Source organism: Felis catus, chromosome B4, assembly GCF_018350175.1.
Source record: "Felis catus isolate Fca126 chromosome B4, F.catus_Fca126_mat1.0, whole genome shotgun sequence".
NCBI lineage: Eukaryota > Metazoa > Chordata > Mammalia > Carnivora > Felidae > Felis > Felis catus.
Window position 1 is genome coordinate 68,734,352 of NC_058374.1, and position 15,649 is coordinate 68,750,000.

At 40.5% G+C, this 15,649-nt stretch overlaps 1 protein-coding gene across 1 annotated transcript in view; it reads left to right on the forward strand.

Moving 5' to 3' along the window:
- The first annotated feature begins 454 nt into the window (after positions 1–454).
- Positions 455–15,649, forward strand: part of PDZRN4 (PDZ domain containing ring finger 4) — a 371,623-nt gene continuing 356,428 nt past the window's right edge. Inside the window, exons 1-3 of the mRNA XM_023256948.2 lie at positions 455–1,987; positions 4,598–4,684; positions 6,527–6,634. Coding sequence (XP_023112716.2) covers positions 1,337–1,987; positions 4,598–4,684; positions 6,527–6,634 — 846 coding nt within the window. The 5' untranslated portion in view covers positions 455–1,336. The remainder of the gene's footprint in view (positions 1,988–4,597; positions 4,685–6,526; positions 6,635–15,649) is intronic.

A 15,649-nucleotide genomic window follows, 5' to 3' on the forward strand; every position in this document is an offset into this window, starting at 1 on the left:
ATTCTTCAGTGAGCGCCAAGGATTTAAAGCACAAAACCTGGAGCCTTTTTCATGTGTTTCAATGGATGCCTTTGGTGCTATACAAAGATACACAGCTTTCAGGACACAACACTCAGCTGGCAGTGAGGGATCATCAATGATTAATTTAGAAAGCCCATCCCTAGCATGTGGAAGTAGCTTCAGGATAATGGCAATAAGTGGTGTGTATCCAGGGGACGGGGTTGCTTTGCAGACTTAAGGTTCAGAAGGTGGTGAAAGAAGGTGAGTAAGGAGGGCTTGGGGGATCCCCTTACTGCACGTTTTTAGGAGGGCCTGGCATGCTACATACTTTGATCTTTTGCTGCATAGATAGTTTTGATCTAAACTGTGTACTCAGGGTAAATAAGATATGATTTGTTATTTGACGGCTTTCCTTCATAATCCTTTCCTTTAATTCTCCTTTCCAGGTGCCCAGATGATCACATTCCCATTCCCACTGGTCAAATACCTGTGGAATTAGAAGATGGATGGCGTGGTGATTGAATCTGGAGTCAGGCTGCTTAGTAACAGAATCCTGGCCTCCTCACACGGTAGGAGGCCTTGAATGGCCCTGCAAGTTCTAGGAGGGAGGTGTCTTAGGGCGAGCACCTGGCCTTTTCCCCATCTTGGCTGTCAGTCATCATCCCGCCTCGCTACACTCACCTTATTTCTGGATCCTGATTTGAGAAGCCTGGCTCTTGTAGACACCTCAGAGTGACTTCCTAAGGTCGCAGCCACTTATCTGGTGATTTTGTAGTTGGCTGATATGAAAGAACAGAAGTGCATGTATTTCAAACACATTTATTGAAGATCCACTGGATGCGGGGCGATGAGAATTCCGCGGAAAACCGACGGACAAAAATCCTGCTCCCCCCGAGAGTTCACATTCTGGTGGAATTAAAAGTTGCTTCGCAACATCTGCGCTGTGCTCATTATCAGCTCTGCCTGAGGACTGCTTGAAGTTCACTGTTCAGGCAAAGGAAACACAGCTTTCCCAAGGGCCATTGTAAGCTGGCCTCAGCTCTCTGCGGACAAAATTTGAAAGAATATACATTGCAGAGCCGCGAACGAGGCGGGGGTGGGGGTCACTGAGGTGGCGTCTATTAGCGTCAATACGGCGCAGTCAGGGGACCCTGCCAGAGCCTGAAAACTTCAAGCCAAACAAACTCAGGGATCACAACCCCCCACCCTTCTCCTCTTGCCCTCCGACTAGCCGCGGCCCCTACCGCGGGAAAGCCGTCCCAGGGGTAGGCCGGAGGAGACAGGGGGCTTGGAGAAAGTGGACTCCGATTCGTTCCCCCTTCTCCCCCTCCCGATCATGGGCTTTGCCCTGGAGCGCTTCGCCGAAGCGGTGGACCCGGATTTCGAGTGCAAGCTGTGCGGCCAGGTGCTGGAGGAGCCCCTGTGCACGCCGTGCGGACACGTCTTCTGCGCCAGCTGCCTGCTGCCCTGGGTGGCGCGGCGGCGCCGGTGCCCGCTGCAGTGCCAGCCCCTGGCGCCGGGCAAGCTGTGCCGGGTGCTGCCTCTGCGCAGCCTCATCCAGAAGCTGCGCATCCAGTGCGACTACCGCGCCCGCGGCTGCGGCCGCTCGGTCCCGCTGCGCGAGCTGGCGGCGCACGTGGAGCGCTGCGACTTCGGCCCTGCCCGCCGCCGCCGGCGGGGCTGCGCCTCGGGGCCCGGCGGCCGCGGCGGCGGGGACGTGCCCGCGCGGGGGGGCTGCGCCACGGCGCCTGGGCCCGGCCGGGGCGGGGGCGCGCGCGGGGGGCCGCCGGGCGTCCGCGGCGGCAGCGGGCGGGGGCCACGGCCGCGAGTCCTCGCCTGGAGGCGGCGCGAGAAGGCGCTGCTGGCGCAGCTCTGGGCGCTGCAGGGCGAGGTGCAGCTCTCGGCCCGCAGGTACCAGGAGAAGTTCGCCCAGTACATGGCTCACGTCCGCAACTTCGCCAGAGACCTGGGCGGCGGCCACGGCCCGGTAAGCGCAGAGGGGTCGGGCACCTGGGGAACGGTTGGGGTGGAAAGAGGACCGCTTCTTTCTGGTACTTGGGGATTCCTTTAGAAGGTGACATCCGTCCTTACCATGCAGTGGGAAGCATCCACGAGCCCTGACCCTACTCCACTGTCAGCACCTTTCGGATGGGGTTGTGTTGCATTTGAGAAGGATTTCTCCCTTCCACTTCTATTAGGATTGGAACGAGTTAAACAGATTTCAATTGCAACTTTTCGATGGAGGAGGAATTAGGAAAACTCATTTTGCCACCCCGACCCCTCGCTCCCTATCTTTCACTTTCCTGCCCTATCCTCTCTATTTGGGGGGCGGGGGGGCACCTCTGGCTTGTTCCTAAAACCAATCAGAAAAGGAAAGCCAGGAAATGAGGACTTCTCCGACCCTGCCTCCCCTCTCTCGCTGCCCCAGCATCCCTGCGGCCTTGTCAGTCGCACACCTTTAGCTCTGAATGACTTAGTTTCCCTGCCAAACTGCTCGCATCGCCTCTACTCGGTGCAGGGACTATCAGGGATGTGAGAATCCAGGAAAACCTCGAGTTGGGAGAGGGAGCAATGGGATTTCTTAGACCTGCAGAGTTTTCATTAGCCCGACCTTCCCTAAAGAATCCTTCCCTTCCTATTTCATCATTGGTGGAGTGTGTGTGTGTGTGTGTGTGTGTGTGTGTGTGTGTGTGGCTTGGGGGACCAAATCTGAGAGCAGCCACATCCATCTGCGGTCATAGTAGACCTGTGAGCCCGTGGGCAGCGGCTGTTTCCCTTCTTTGTCGAAGCTGCTGGCCCCGAACCGTGCTGGTGGACTGCCCGCTTTCAGACTGAATAAACAAGCCTGTTTGCAGCACCCCGTGTGAAGAGGCTTGTTTATAAAGCTGTTACTTCTCTTCTGGAGGACTTCTGCACAGTGTTTGACATTGTTGGTCGCTGCCATGGTGAGCAGGGATTTAGCAGGACTTGCACTCCATTCAAGGAGCTGTTTCCATTCTTCACTGTCCCAGGGAGGAGCAATACGGGATGACTCCCATTTGGGACCCCATTGCACTGCCTCCAACCCAGGCATGGAGTGGAGAAGCTTCTGCCCTTGAACCTAGAAAAGATAACTGAAGTGTGAGCGGCTAAAATGTTGCTGCTCTGACAAAGGGAGGCACACTGCTTCTTAAGAGACTGGATGCTATCCCTGATTCTTTCTGTATCCTATTTATATCTAGGTAAATTTACAGAGTGGGAAGATCCAGAGAGAGGCCCAAGAATGGGCTGTGTTACCAGGCCATGTTTCAAGGTCGTAGGGAAGCAATGGCCGATGGAACAACAGCTAGAATCATATGACAGAAAAGTCCAAGCAACAAGTTGAGCTGTGATTCTGAGAAGTGAGGAAAAACTGCCCGTGATTTGCAGACTATCAGAAGGCTTCTCTAGGAGCCTCAGAGATGTTTTCCCACTGCCAGTAGGGGCTGCTGTGTGCACTCCCTGGGAACCGCTCCTGGGACTAGGTGGTGATGGTGCTTATGGAATTTTACCATTCGGAAGTAATTACCAAATACGTAATTTCGCAGGACAGTTAATAATACCCATAGCTATGAATAAACCTTACCTAATCTGGCACTATCTCACCTTGTATTTAAATTGCTCTCTATTAATGAACAGGTTGTAGATATAATTCCTATTCGTTTTACTATTATTTGGCTGCCGAGAAAAGAAATACATACTGTTTTACCTAATACAAATTCTCTCTTTTTAAAGTTCTGCAGGAGTTATGCAAAACCAAGTAAGAGTGCTATTTAAAATTAGGATTACTAAATAAAAAAAACAAAACAAAAAACGTTGAAAAAAAATTAAAAAAAAAAGGGGCGCCTGGGTGGCGCAGTCGGTTAAGCGTCCGACTTCAGCCAGGTCACGATCTCGCGGTCCGGGAGTTCGAGCCCCGCGTCAGGCTCTGGGCTGATGGCTCGGAGCCTGGAGCCTGTTTCCGATTCTGTGTCTCCCTCTCTCTCTGCCCCTTCCCCGTTCATGCTCTGTCTCTCTCTGTCCCAAAAATAAAAACAAAAAACAAAAAACGTTGAAAAAATAAAATTAGGATTACTGTAATTAGATCCTGCATTACAATAACAATCCAAATATCACTATTGAAAGAATTTTATCAATAGCTCACTGCTACTTAAATCCCTCAAGACTTTCCAACGTGAGATTTTTACATTAAATAATTCTGAGGTTCTTTATTATACTCTAACAAAATGAGGATACTTGTAGGGTCACCAGAAATCTGTTTTAAATTACAATGAAGTCAGAATTAGATGCTGCATTCGGATAAAAGATAGATTGATGTGTGAAAAGACAAAGTCTTCAGACATTTTTGAAAATAGCTACTTTTCTCACAAGCACGTTTCTTTTAAATACATAGTTTCAAAGTACATTTAGGAAGAAATGTCCCAAATTCAACCATCCTTAATTTTAAGATTTTCTTCTTCTCAAATGTTCACTTATTTACATTTTTTTCAAAAGGCTTGTTGTAGCATTTATTTATTTATTTATTTATTTATTTATTTATTTATTTACCTACCTAGTTATTTTATCCCTTTTCTTCTAGGATGGAGAACATAAACCACTCACCATTGTGTTAGAAAGAGAAAATGACACGTTGGGGTTCAATATTATAGGAGGTCGACCAAATCAGGTAACCTACCTTGTTAATGCATAACTCACTCTTTGATTATAAAATAATAGAAGACAGCTTTCACCTGTGGATTTTGAATGAGGAAAACAAGTGATTTAATCTTTAAAATCATTGTGATCAAATATCAGATTCCTTAATGCAAATATTCCAGTACATAATTACATTTTTTGAGAGTACAAAACAAACCAAAAAACCCAACAGCTAACAAACTTGTCCCTCTTTGCTACTTTTAATAAAACCACAGTAGGTTTCTCATTTTATTTACATTGTATAGCCCCATTGGTAAACTTCTTAAACCTATTTCATAATAATGTGTATAGGCAATTTATATTTGAAAATACTAGGCAACTGGATAGCCTGATTATACCTTCTATTTATTAAGTCAATTTGCTCAATTTTCACATGCTAACACAGACCAGGCAGTTTATTATGCATGTTGAATGAATAAACAGTTAAAATAAGTTGAAATAAGGGATCATTGTTTTCATAGGTATATAAGCAATACCATGCTTGATTAGAGATATTTTTGGCTCCCCAAATTCAAATCCTTTATTTAATTGAATGAATAATATTTTCTACATTGATGCCAATTGTTTTCAAAGTACATGACTTACAAACTTAAACCAGAAACTGTAGTTGCAGAGTTCTTTTATATCCTCCAAATACATCAACTCAATTTTCACTGTAACTAGAAAAAGGTGGTGAAGTTTAAAAAGATGCATGTTCTTTAATTTTCTTAATAAAATGCCATGAAATTTTTGCATCTTGCATTACAGATGTTGTCTAAGGAAACTATCTTTTAGTTGTTGGCCATATGCTATGTTTAGGTCAGGATGGCAATGACATTTTTTTTTCTTATTGTTTAGTATTTCAAAAACCTAGTAACAAATGACTGCTGTGCTTCTGTTTCTAGAACAGTCCCCATTTGTTATGAAAAGAAGTCTTTCATCATAGCATTTTTGTTTTCTTTGCCCGTAAGGAATATTTTTATAAAATGCAAGTTAGGTGTTTGACATTTAAATGACATTGGCCTTTTTTAAGAGGCTCTTCAAATTCATGTTAAGGAAGGCTAAGTAAGGAGAAATAATTTTATTTAACCTGCCATGAAGTAAATTGACATTTAAAATGATTATTACAGAATGTCAGGCATCTTACCTAGATAAGTTCTGCAATATAATTGTTTTTCCGTGACTGGCTAAAATGTCCTGTTTGTATTATACTGGTTATATGGTTGAGATTTAACTAATCATTAGGCTCATTGCACCTGGAAATGTGTAACGATTAGCCTTGAATGGGTTCTCTTGCAGTTAGAGTTGATCTTTTGGGATTTTACACTTGAGCAAGCTCCTAGTCTGCCCTGTGAATAGATACAGTACGAGCTGTATTTCCAAATCTGCCACATCATGAGGCTAAATTATATTTTCAAAGCTGTGACCACATCTCAAACCAGTTATACAGTGAGACTGGTTATGCTTTTTGTTTTCCTGTAGCCCTTTTTAATTGCTATATCTGTCTAGAAGTAAGATGTTTTATAAATAATACTTAGGAGCCTGTCAATATCACCTTGTACATACCCTTTCCTCATGGCTTTTTATGTATACCCAAAAACATGAAGTAAATGGATAATCTTGTCAGAGATGCTGGACTCATTCATTAAAGCTGCCATCTTGATTAATGACTATTTGGTATTAAGTAAGTTAAAATTCAGTGCCAAATCCCCAGCTAAGGGAGAGAGTTGAATGTTTAGTGAGGATTGGCAATGTTACATTTACTAAATTGACTTTATCCAACTTAAGATTGTATTGGTATCTTTCTCACTGCTAACAGTTGTATTTTTTATAGAATAATAGGGAAGAAACATCAAAGGAAGGAATTTACGTTTCAAAAATTTTGGAAAATGGACCTGCCGACAGAGCAGATGGCCTGGAGATTCATGACAAAATCATTGAGGTAAGACAATAATAAAATACCAATAAGAGACATGGAAGAAATATTTAGACGTTTTAAATTTCCAGACTTACTGTTTTACCTTGATGTGATACTTATTAGAGTATATATCTATCTAGAGTTTATATCTAATCTATATCAATTTTTAGATATTGAGATAAAAGAATAAATCACCTGAAGTTTCCAAATGTGTTAATGCGCGTCTCTGCTTTAATAAGTTGCTGTCCCTGTGAACTGTGAAGAAAGTTGTGTGATTATTAAGAGGTTAATTTTGTATGACCTTTCAAAAAATGATAAATCTCTACTCAAGAACATTTTTGATGAGGAAATATTACTGTCTTTGAGCTTGTGATTAGTATGTTACAGGGAGAGTTTGGAATTGTTTATACAATAACTTTTACCATTTCTAAGTTTCACATAATTATCTTGGTCATGTATTTTTCAATGGGGAAATTTTTTTTTTTTTTCCTGTTGCAAAAACCTGGTGGGAACTCTTTATTTTCTCAAATGTGTGCTGTAGCGCTATTGTAATATTTGGGGTTGAGAAAGTAAATTATAGAAGTTAGTAAAATTTGGGCTGGGATAGTGGAATTTTAGGTCCTTGCCATTTACCACCAAAGTGCTTTTGAAGTTTTAACTGATTGAGACAGTAGTATTTGGTATTACTGAAAATGGTTAGATTACCTTTTATCAGTGGAATTATTTCCAAGGTATTAGTAAAGGCATAAATAGAAATTTGGAAGGCTTATTTGACTCCACTACTTTGGAAATATTCTGTTTATTCTAGGTTATATCATCACTAGTGCTGTCTTTCTGAATGTCTATATAAACTCTCTGGATGGAGTTGGTTCTTTTTCTCTATTAAACTTTGGATAAACTTTTAGATATTCACTCTTCCTTGGTGCATTAAAAAGATTGAATTTTGAGTAATTTGACTTTGGATAAGAGTAAAGAATGAAGAAGATCCAATAATTTTTCTGTGTCAGGAAAGAACTCAACAACATCTAGAAATGAGCTGGCTAGGTATTTTGGGGAAGAGAAAGGCGATGTCTTTGGCTGAAAAGCTGGGTTTTATCTGAAGAGGTCTTTTGTATTAAAATTCTCGTCTTCCACTTTTGTAGCCAAGATAGCACAGACCTGCTTTCACTGATGGCTGTCCAGTTTGTCTTGAAAATTTGCCTAGTGGAAATATTTACATGCTGCAATTTGTAACGTTAGAAACTTTTTATTTCTACTCAGGTTTGTGCAATATGATTTAAAGGGCAACATAATTTAAACAACAAAAAAATTGCCCTTGTTACTTTCTGCCTTATCTCTAAAGCATTTTGATTTTTCCAATTACATGGAAATGAATGCCTGTTTGATACTCTTAGAAGGGCTAATGGAGCTGAATACATATATTCAATTAGCACACGTACTCACATATATACACAACAGAAACGTAATGGGGATTTGAAAAACATTTTTTTCCAGCTAGGTAACAATGTTAGGTGTGCTTCATTAATGTTGCATTAAAAAGGAGGAGAAGAATTTCTTTTTTAAATTGTGATATAGCACTTCTGTTAAAAATACATTTTTTTAAACATGAAGAGGTAATTTTATAAAAACTGGTTGATAAATCAAGTGCACATAGATAACTATCTAATACTGCTAATGTATCTCAAAATAACCTTATTCAAATCATATAAAGAGCAAAGAGATCAACCATGTTAGTCTAAATTATAATTTATAACCAGCTGCAGTATTATTATTTCACCTTGATGAGCTTAAAATTTGCCTCAATGACAGAAATTTATCAGTGCCTCTTTTATGCCAGGGTACATTGTAATAGTCCTATTTTTGTTATAGTTCTATAATTGACTCATATGAACACATTGACAGTTAAAAAATGAGTTGGATGATATACATATATTTGGAATGTTGTCTATTAGTGTGAAATATTTTAAAAGGAATACTATTAGAAATATATCTCATATTTAGTTTTTTAGTGATGCCATTGGCTTTTAAAGTGAATAGATATTTGTGACTTTATTTTGTGTGTGTGTATACACACACAAGTAGCATGCTTGATCTTTTACATATATATGTGTAAAAGATCTTATAACAATTAAATTTAGACACATTTGATTCCTGTCAATTATTTTAGCTCATCTTCCGTTATGGTATCAGTCAAGTTTACACATTTTATAGTAACAGGAAACTAATATGAAATATAGGATTAATTTAAAGAGTACAGAGACAGAAAACATTTTAAAATCGAGTAATTTATTTTCCATTTTTTGTGCTCAGTGATTTATTTATTGAACTAATTTGATGCAATGTTTTTTTTCAGTTTTTGAATTTGAAATGGTTATGCTGGTTGATACCTGGTGCAACAAATAAATTTGTTAGCAGTAGAATACACAGTAGTTCAGATATTATGAAATTACTCATATGAGCTAACTTCCACAATCACATGACTAAATGTTTTGAATTTAGTGATGTGACTGAAATAAATAGAAACCGTTAGACTTTTTTTTTTTTTTTTTTTACTTATAGTCATGATATGCTAAAAATGTTTTGTCTAGCTAATTGGTTAAAGCACACATTACAATAGGTTTATGTACTCTTACAAAATAACAAAAATTTTCTTAAAATCGTTTATTTGGAGGAAAAAGTAGATATGTTAAAGGTCTGGTTCTATTGATGCATAAAGAGATTTTAGAAATTCTAATAAAAATATTAGGTATAACAATTTACCAAAGTTTATCAAAAGCCAACAACTCTAAAAGTATTATTTTTAAATATTCTCCATTCCACTGAAGCTGATCAAATTCAAGGATCATAAAAGAAAAAAAATAGTCATAAAGTACATCCATGTCATAATTTTCACATAGTGCAAGGAATATTCTTTTGGAGTCAGTCTCCTTGAACAATTATGTTTAGTAGTTTCTAGATGTTTACACATCCATATTTGTTCAAATATGTATGGTGTAGATTCAAAATAGAAATCTGTTGTGATGTTGGAGTTACAGTATTGGGTGTCAGAGTATCCCTGGAGACTGAAAAGGAAGACTTTGTTAAAGGCATTTTGAAACATGGCGGAAGTTCACATAGACCAGGAATTCACCAGAGGATATTGCCAATAAAAGCATCATTTGCATGCTGTTTTACACCCTTTCGAGACTCAAAGGAGCCACAGAAAACTCTTGATACTGTCAGAGGCTTGGTCACAATTCTGTAAGAGGACAGTACCGTTACCATGATTATCATCATGTTAGGATGCCTGCAGGGTGTGTGGGAGTTGAGAATCAAAGTTCACTGCTGCTGTCAGCAATTATTCCTCTGTTATTATTTCTGTGTCACTGATAGCAGGCAGTACAACCTTAACCCCAGAGTGGGAAAGTGAATAGAAGGGTGGAGGGTCATTCATGGCTCTTTGTTCCCACTTTCTTTCCCCACCCCTCCCCCCCAGCTCCTAGCCAATGCTGGGTGACTGGAAAGTCCATCCTTCTCTTAGCTTCTGGAGACCAGAGAGTAGGGGCGGGGTAGACTCTGAAGTCTATGGGAAGAACAGTGTGGAGCAGAAAGAGTTTTCTGTAGTGTATATATTAAAGTCTTCTATTTATTTAGTCTGAAATAAATAGTGAAATGCAGCACCCAAGGCATTTTCATATACTTTAGAAACAGTTCTCACATTGAACAGTGTCATTATAGCACTTTCTAGAAAGTGATGAGTGTAGTACTAGCAGAAAGAACTTTACAAATGCAATGTCTCCACAAGGACTTAACTATTCCAGACTGCCAGCTCCACCGTCTTTTATTTCTGTAATGGTGTATCTTTTGCTTTCCCAGCACTGCGCTGCTAGAGTAAAGATCTTTGATGATTATTGTGTTTGTGTAAGTCTCTGCACAGTTCACTTATAGGTGCTAACACAGGAGATGTAAATGCAGATGAGAGCTAAACATTCAGGAATGCTGTTGTCTCAGGCTTGCAGGGTGCTCCCTCTGTGCGTGCCTGATGGCACAGTGCACCTTCCTGCCTTATAAAGCAGCCATGCTAATTTGTGTATGCTTCGGAAGCATTTACAAGTTTTGTAGGTCACTTGTAAATCTGGTGGGCAATTAGTTTTTTTGATAAATTATTATTTAATTTGAACACATCACTGAACTCTTTCATAACATATTATCATCCCACATTTTTTAAAGTGTTTTTTAATTGTTCAAATAACATTGTCTGAAAGAAGAAAGAACTGAAAGCAATCGTCTTAGTGCAGGTAAAGAATTGCATTGTATGAGATTTGTAATCCTGATTGAATGCTACTTAAATTGACTGCTGTTTTACCATGATATAGTTATCATTATATAATTGTATATTTTAACATATGGTGAAAAGTACTGTGTTGCAGTGGGAAAAGCATGAATCCTGGAGTCAAGGAGCTCTGGCTGGAATTCCTGTCCTGCCTCTTTAAACGTGTATGACCTCCAGCAAGCCAGTTGTACTCAGTTTCTATGCCATTCATGGTTACCATGTATACAAATTGCCCAGCACAAGGCAGGTTCTTAGAACCCACTATTATGAGCCTGATGTGTCCCTCAGCTTATGCAAGTAGTTTGTTCCACAGAACACAGAGACAGTGGGTGAGGAGATATTTTCCTTTCTTGGAGAATCCAGGGCACTGTCTCCCCAATTTTTAGTCATCCCCATTTCTTTTTTTTTTTTTTTTTTTTTTAATTTTTTTTTTCAACGTTTATTTATTGTTGGGACAGAGAGAGACAGAGCATGAACGGGGGGGGGGGGCAGAGAGAGAGAGGGAGACACAGTATTTATTGTTGGGACAGAGAGAGACAGAGCATGAACGGGGAGGGGCAGAGAGAGGGAGGCACAGAATCGGAAACAGGCTCCAGGCTCTGAGCCATCAGCCCAGAGCCCGACGCGGGGCTCGAACTCACAGACCGCGAGATCGTGACCTGGCTGAAGTCGGACGCTTAACCGACTGCGCCACCCAGGCGCCCCCATCCCCATTTCTATAGACACCAGTTTGGATGAGTAAGTGTAGGAAGTTGTAACTCATACATTTTCATATATTCGTAAGGACACTCAGATACAAGAGGGGCTGTGGGGAAAACTTTGTAACTATGCACTTATGATTTAATTCAGCCGTTCAACAAGTATTAATTGCCTATATGTTCCAGGCAGCATCTCTGTACTATGGAAATAAAGAGCAATAAGAACCATTCTCTGTCCTCAAGAAGCTTGTGGTAAGGCGGTCCCATTTGCTGCCTGCACAAGGCAAAGCAGGCCTTCATGGGAAGTTGCTCCTTCAATCATTATGACCTTAAACGGACATCACCATGTGATCTTAGCAGAATGACACTGAAACGAGGATAAGCCTTGTTTTCCTGTTCTCCCAGGAGTAGTTCAGTTCATCTTAAGAAAGCACAACATAGGGTTGGTAAAGTAATAGAATCTGTGAATGTAAGACAGCATTGTAGTTTCAGGAAGGGGCATGGACTTTGAACTGGGATCTTGGCCTTGAATTTATACTGGATTGCCTTGCAGAGATTTTCAATCTTTCTTATTCTCCATTTCTTTCCTATAACTATGAGTGTAAAAATAACTAGTAACTCATATCTTCTATCTATAAATTATAGTGTTTTGCCATTCTACTGAATTTCCATTATTAATTAAGTATTGTTTTGGGGTGACTGGCTGGCTCAGTCAATGAAGCATCCAACTCGATTTTGGCTCAGGTCATGATCTCACAGTTCTTGAAATTGAGCCCCGCGTCAAGCTTTGTGCTGACAGTCCAGGCCTGCTGGGGATTCCCTCTCTCCCTCTCTCCTGCTTACACTCTCTTTCTCAAAATAAACTTAAAAAAAATAAGTATAGTTTTATTTTAACTTACAAGGAAAAGGCTGGAAATGTCTTTTTTACACTGTCAAGCTTTAATGTGTTAAGCACTATTTATTTTCAATTTATAGGGTATGAACTAGAGTTTGATTCTTTTTAAATGCTAAACTTCTGTGTGTGGAAACAGGTCCACCACACATGACTGTGCTGTTTGCACACTGTGTATTTGCACACGGTGAAAAGAAAGTCAGAAGGTCTGTGGTTCCCATTCTCCTCATCGTTCTGCACTACAAAAAACTCATCAGAGCACCTATGACCTGATTTTCTTTACGAAGGTATAATCACATACATAAAATGTTGTATTAGTTTCAGGTGTACAACATGATTCGGTATTTGTGTATATTGCAAAAATCAACAAGTCTTGTTGACATTGTCACCATACATGGTTAGTTACAAAATTTTCTTTCTCTTATGATGAGAACTTCTATTCTCTTAGCAACTTTCAAGTATATAATATAGTAGTATTATCTATAGTCGCCATGCAGTTCATTACATCCCCACTTATGTATTTTATAGTTGGAATTTTGTACCTTTTGACTCCTTTCAACCATTTTGCCCACCCCTTACCCCCCACCTCTGGCAAACACAAATCTGTTCCCTGTATCTATGAGCTTGTTTTATTTGTTTTTGAGAACTACACAGTATTTGTCTTATTCTCTCTCTCACTCATTTCATTTGGCATAAGGCCCTCAAAGTCAATCCATATCATTGTGAATGGCAGTATTTCATTTTTCATGGATGAATAATACTCCATTGTTGGTGTGCACATGATATATATGCAATGTCTTTATCCGTTCATCCACTGAGGGACTCGGGTTATTTCTGTATCTTGGCTATTGTAAAATAATGCTGCAGTGAACTTGGAGATGCAGATAGGTTTTTGAGTTAGTGTTTTCATTTTCTTCAGATAAATGGCCAGAAGTGGAATTGATGGATCATATAGTAGTTCTATTTTTAATTTTTTGAGGAACCTCTGTATGGTTTTCTACAGTAGCTGCAGCAGCAATTTAAATTCCCATCAACAGTGCACAAAGTCTCCCCTTTCTCTACCATCTCGCCAGCATGTGGTGTCTCTTGTCTTTTTGATAATAGCCATTCTGACAGTTGTGAGGTGAGATCTCATTGTGGTTTTTAATTTGCACTTCCCTGACGATGAGTGATATTGAGCATCTTTTCATGTATTTTTTTGGCCATTTGTATGCCTTCTTTGGAAAATCTGAAAGGTCTAATTCAGATCTCCTGCTCATTTTTAGTCAGATTGTTTGTTTTGTTGTTATTGAGTTGTAGGAGTTCTTAGCGTATTTTGGATATTAAGTCCTTACAGATGTACGATTTGCAAATATTTTCTCCCATTCCTTGGGTTGCCTTTCCATTTTGCTGATGGGTTCCTCTGCCATGCAGAAGCTTTTTGGTTTGCTGTAGTCCCACTTGCTCATTTTGCTTTTGTTGCTATTTTGCTGTCATGTCCAAAAAATGATTGTCAAGACCAATGTCATGGAAATTACCACCTATGTTTTCTTCTAGGAGTATTATGGTTTCAGGTCTTACGTTCCAGCTTTTAATGCACTCTCAGTTTGCCAGGTCTCATGGGCACAAACCCCATTTGTCTTCAACGTTTATTTATTTTTGGGACAGAGAGAGACAGAGCATGAACGGGGGTGGGGCAGAGAGAGAGGGAGACACAGAATCGGAAACAGGCTCCAGGCTCCGAGCCATCAGCCCAGAGCCTGACGCGGGGCTCGAACTCCCGGACCGCGAGATCGTGACCTGGCTGAAGTCGGACGCCTAACCGACTGCGCCACCCAGGCGCCCCTTCAAGGCCAAATGTTTGCAGAGTTGTCTCTCAGTCTTAAAAGTTGGAGTGTCCAGTATAGGGTGCAAACGCCTCACTCCTCAGGAAGAAGTTTTGGGTTTTGCATTTTCTCCTGATTCTAGGTCAGTGCACCAGCATGGGAGGTAGAGATTATGGAGAGACTATTTTTCAGCATTTCCTATTTGCTTCCATGTCATTTTCCTCTCCTTTGTTCAATGTGAAGGGTCACTACCAATTTTAGTTTTTTTCCACAGGAAATTATTCCATATGTATCTGTAGATTCAGTGTGTCCATGAGTTCAGGATCTTTCTACATTGCCATCCTGAATCAGAACTTCCCCATAACATTAAAATAAGATCTATACTTGATGTGAAGTAAAATTTCAAAGTAGGCCATATCTCACTGACTTTTGCCCTACTTTTTCCCTCCGTCATCCTGGTCCTCTGGCATCTTCTTTCTCATGGTCTTATTTCTTTGCAGCATTTGATCTTTTGCAAAGAAAATATGTTTTTGTTGTTGTTGTTTGGTTTTTTGTTTTTGTTTTTTTTTTTTTTTTTAGAGAGTAAGAGAGAGTAAGTGCGCTTGTGGGGAAGAGAGAAGAGAGAGAAGGGGGGGGGAGGGAGGGAGACAGAAAGAGAGAGAGAGAGAGAGAGAGAAAATATCTTGAGCAGGGTCCACACTGAGCATGGCCTGATCCCACAACTGTGGGATCATGACCTGAGCTGAAATCAAGAGTCGACTTCCAACCGACTCTGCAACCCAGGCACCCCTGGAAAGAATGACTTTAAATTCATTTATACCAATAGAAACTTAAATGATAAAAATTGGCCCCACTCAGGGTATGTGAACTTTACCTGGAAGTAATGCCTTAATGATTCTCAGAATTTTTCCATTTTCACCTTAATGATTCTCAAGCTTTTTCCATTTTCACCTTGAGCACGGTAGCTTCTTGAGTGAACTTTCCCTGGTCCAGTCTCTACCATTTGCAGTCAGTTTGCCTACTCCTGTCAGGATGGCCATTGTTTTACTCCTTTGTTTAAGGTCCTTGATTAATATTCTGTTGACAGTAGGATAAAATCCACATTTATTAGTGAAGCAAAATGGACTTTGAAAACCTTTACTTTTTAGTTTTTGCTTTTAGACCATCTACTGTTGTAGTCATATGAAACTCCTCCTCTTGCTTATTCCTTCTTTTCTTTTGATCTGGTGTTCTTGCCCCTCCCCTACATCTTCTGTAGCTGGCAAGTTTCTGATATCCTCCCCTTCCTAAAGCCCTTCATAGTCCACCTGTGTACTTCCCTGTAACCAGTAT